Here is a 4,360-nt window from a genome sequence, read left to right as displayed (position 1 = left end):
CCAATGTTGAGAGAAATCTTCTTGTAATAGTTTGAACACAAACTTATGGCATGATAGGCTAAGTAATCTTTTTGAGAATAGACTGAACATTTTGCAAAGAAAAAAATATCCTTACATTCATAGTAACAAAACTAGTATGTATGTGACGTCTGTCATTTTACAAAGTAGAAAAAACAGTCTTATTCTAACAATACTATTGTCATTAATCATCCCTTTGATGTTGTTCACATTGATAAAAAAGGGACCATGTTTCACCCCCTCTATGCATGCTCATAAGTATTATCTTATTGTTGTTGACAGGCATACGCAATTTACATAGATATATTTGATAAATAATAAATTTGAAAACGTCCCCTTCATTTTATTGCTTTTGTTTAAAACTAGTTTAACAAAACTCTTAAAATAATGAGTGACAATGGTCCTAAATTTAGCATGAAAAACTTTTATGATGCTAAAGGAATTAAAAACTTTGTATCACATGATTAGTTCTTTTCCAATTGTAAGCATTTGATTTGTTCTATTGATAGTAACAAAGAACTTAATACGATTGAGGAAGTTGTCAGATGCAGTGAGTGATGCTATGCATGCTATGAATGATGAAATACCTGCTTTAAACAAAACCATACTTTGCCCTGCCTAATAACAAATCGGTCAAAAATGCAAATGTGCATATAAAATAAAATACAAAGTTGATTTTATAAAATTAAATTAAATTTAAAATCCTCTTCTTAACTTAACTTATTTTTCAAATATATACTAAACATTTATTTTATTACATATTAATCAATCTAATACAATTTTTTTATTTTCTTTTTTATTCAATTTAAATATTTTTTTACCTTTCCATTTTATTGTCTTTTCAATAAATAAAATAAACATAAGACTAAGGAATTTCAGAGTAATGATTTCTACTCGATTCCAATAATTTGACGAACAATTATAATTAAACATACTGTAAATAACATATCAACATATATACGTTATCGGTCTTTTGTTCATCTTTTTATTTTAAATATCATATCAACCTCTCTTTTTCAATTCTTTCTATGTCGGAGTATCTTTCTCATGGGATTTGCCTTGCTCGTTACTTCCAGCCTGGAAATAGCTAAAAAGCCGAAGCAAATATCGTTGTACAACGTTTGTCCTTTTATTAATTTCCTTTGGAATTTCTTTAATTTTTTCTGCATGCTTCTCATTAAACGGTTGAAACCACTTCTCATAAAAGTCTATATCCAGATAAAAATATATATATTTGTAAAATTACTTAATTCCTTAAATATATAACAGACTGTTTAATACTTTTCCCATAATGATTAAATTAGAAAAAACTAGCAAGACAATATTGTAATTAAGAGAATTTTTCTGTTTTCAATAAATATCTTGGGTGATTGCAACCACTCAACGAAGGTGGAGACATGCAAAATATTGTCAAAGATATAATATTTTTTTTCGTAAAATGACCATGGTGTGTCCTGTGATAATAGGAAATGATGGTGTTTTTTACTATAAACGATATTTTAACACACAATTTTTTATATTTATTTAATTTTATTTTTTATTTTCTCAAAATAATACAAAAATTTATTTTTTTATGATTATTTTGTTTTTATAATGTGTATTAAATAAATGTAAATGTACGTTATTTTATTATTATTCATTTTTTATTTAATTATACTTTCAACTTTGTTTTTATTTCTGTTAAATTCATGTTAGATATTTGACATAATTGAAATTTGATAACTGTCCGTTTTATTTTATGATTATTAAGAAATAAATTTTAAATTTAATTTAATTATATAAGATTTATTTATATATTATAAATTAACTCTATAACACTTCCGGCATCTTCCATAATGGACAGAAGCCAGCAATGTGAAATTTTGAGTTTGTGATTATGATGCAGAAGTGTGTATGAAAATAAACATAGTCCACAAAGAATATGAAAGATTTCGAATTTAGAAATATGGCTTAAGTTTGTGAGTAGGGTAAGAATTAAGAGAGATAATATCTAAGGACCAGCCAACCATGATATAATAACAATGAACCACTCGTTCACAAGCTTACAAAAACATCCAACTGTAACCATTATCACATTCTTCACTCGCTTACACTCAACCATCGCATTTTCACTCACACGCTTCTTACCATTCTCTCTTTAAATACCTCAACGTCTCTTCTCCTTCCCATTCAACATCAACAACACATTGCATGCCACTTTTTTACTTTCTTTCTCTATCTATGGCTTCCCACAAACTCCTCACCATTTTCCTGCTTTCTCTCATTTCTTTCTCTTCATTCGCTCAGGACTGCGCACCTCCAAAGCCCGCACCCAAACCACCCACTCCAAAGCCCGCACCCACACCACCCACTCCAAAGCCCAGCCCAAAGGTAAGCCCACCACCCTCACCCACACCACCCACTCCAAAGCCCAGCCCAAAGGTAAGCCCACCACCCGCACCCACACCACCCACTCCAAAGCCCAGCCCAAAGGTAAGTCCACCACCCTCGCCCAACGCCTGTCCTCCTACTCCTCCCACTCCTACTCCTCCTCCACCTGCTTCCTGCCCTAAAGACACCCTAAAGCTAGGTGTTTGTGGTAAGGTCTTAGGACTTGTGAACATTATTGTTGGAAATCCTCCTACGAGTGACTGTTGCGCTTTGATCAAAGACTTGGCGGATTTGGAAGCTGCACTTTGCCTTTGCACTGCCATTAAGGCCAATGTGCTTGGAGTCAACTTGAATGTTCCTGTCGCGCTCAGCGTCATCCTCAGTGCGTGTCAGAAAACTGTTCCTCCTGGCTTCCAATGTTCCTAGGATTCAAAATAATTAGGTTCACTTCTCAGATATCACTGCTTAGATATATACCACCATGCGCTTTATGATTCATGTAGTGCTTGTATACGCATTTATTTCGCAATTGTTGTTGTTTTAATCGTTGTGTTCTTCGTACAGTACTATTGTTGTTAATTAATGTTTCTTGCATCAGTTTTCTATACTGGAATATTGACAGGGCAAGCTTGTTTGCCTTGATTTGTCTTCTACCTCGTACATGTATTATGAAATATTGTCTTATTTCATCATTATGTCCATATTCGTACTTACTGATCTTTTTTCTTCTTTGAATGTGGATCACCAATACAGTAGTTCGTGGGTTTAAGCTTTACATTAACTTTGTTTGAGAAGATATATTAGGATGGTTTTGCAAAAATCTATCTAAAAGTGCAGGACAGATAATTTCATCAATTACTAAATGGGAAATTAGTTAATTCACCAATGGACCAAAAAAGTATATTTTCTTTTATTGAAAATGACAATTATATTGTTTGTTAAAACTTTTTCCTTCGAATACTAAATCCTAATAATTGAAGAAAGTACTTTTCTTCCTCTTTTCCCCTCTCTTCTCTTCATTCTGATTACATCTACATTTTTTGTTACAAGAAAATTATAATTTTTTTCATACATGTTTTCAAGATAAAATAGTAAATTTTCGCATCACACACATATTCAAGTCATCTAATTACAAAACTTTATTTAATTCTGGTAATAACACTCACTTTAACTCTTCCTTCTTCACGTTACTTAATATGGTATTTTGGTACTTGTTTGTCTCTGCCATCTTTCTTCTCTCCTTTGTTTCTATTCTCTATATAAATATTGATGTAAAAAGTTATAGTAACTATATATATTTTTTTTATTAAATATCATTTAAGAACATTTCCATTCCTGAGCTCCTACACATAAGATTAAGATTTGTGTCGTATAAGATTCTCCTATTGCAGTATGTTGACATGATATGAAAAATAAAAAAACATAAAAAGTATTTTGCTAGTCTTGGAAATATATATTTTTATCAACAACCAAATCAAACATTATTAAGAGTGTGGATCTTATAAGACCCTTGAAATAAACTAAAAATTACAAAAATGTCTTAAACTTGATGTGACCTGGTGAAGCTTAAAAAGGTTAAATTAAGACATATCACAAAATGATCTCTGAGTAATCTCTAACAATTTTTTTTATAATTTATTAAATAAAATTGGATCATGTTTGATTTCAAAAATTTAAACTTTAAAATAGATTTTTAAAAATAATTTTTGCATATAGGTCAAATTAAATTAATCTCTATTTTTTTATTTAAAAAAATTAGAGTCACCCTAAAATAAAAAATAGAGAAACAAATTAACCGTCGTTTTCGATTATTGACAATCCAATAAGACAAAGTGCAATTTTCACTAGTTTTGGATGGATACCCCGACATTTCGATCTAATAAATTCTAGAATTCACTTGCTTCGATTTTGAATTAAAAATAAATTTTATTTCATAAATGCTTCATTGTTCAGAAAATTTTAAAGTTATATA

General features: G+C 30.3%; 1 protein-coding gene across 1 annotated transcript; it reads left to right on the top strand.

Moving 5' to 3' along the window:
- The first annotated feature begins 2,182 nt into the window (after positions 1 to 2,182).
- LOC148204129 (uncharacterized) lies at positions 2,183 to 3,097 on the top strand. Its single transcript, XM_088107139.1, has one exon. It carries the CDS (start codon positions 2,209 to 2,211, stop codon positions 2,812 to 2,814), a length of 606 nt encoding a protein of 201 aa, XP_087963265.1. The 5' UTR covers positions 2,183 to 2,208; the 3' UTR covers positions 2,815 to 3,097.
- The last annotated feature ends 1,263 nt before the right edge of the window (positions 3,098 to 4,360 follow it).

Source organism: Vigna umbellata, chromosome 2 (genome assembly GCF_029865625.1).
Source record: "Vigna umbellata cultivar VRB3 chromosome 2, Vumbellata_1.0, whole genome shotgun sequence".
Lineage (NCBI taxonomy): Eukaryota > Viridiplantae > Streptophyta > Magnoliopsida > Fabales > Fabaceae > Vigna > Vigna umbellata.
The sequence above is the reverse complement of the archived record's forward strand: the minus strand, read 5'-3'. Positions and strand labels throughout refer to the sequence as shown.

What these genes read in the sequence shown, in the direction of transcription:
- LOC148204129 (XM_088107139.1), top strand. Translation starts at nt 2,209, where the DNA reads ATGCCACTTTTTTACTTTCTTTCTCTATCTATGGCTTCCCACAAACTC.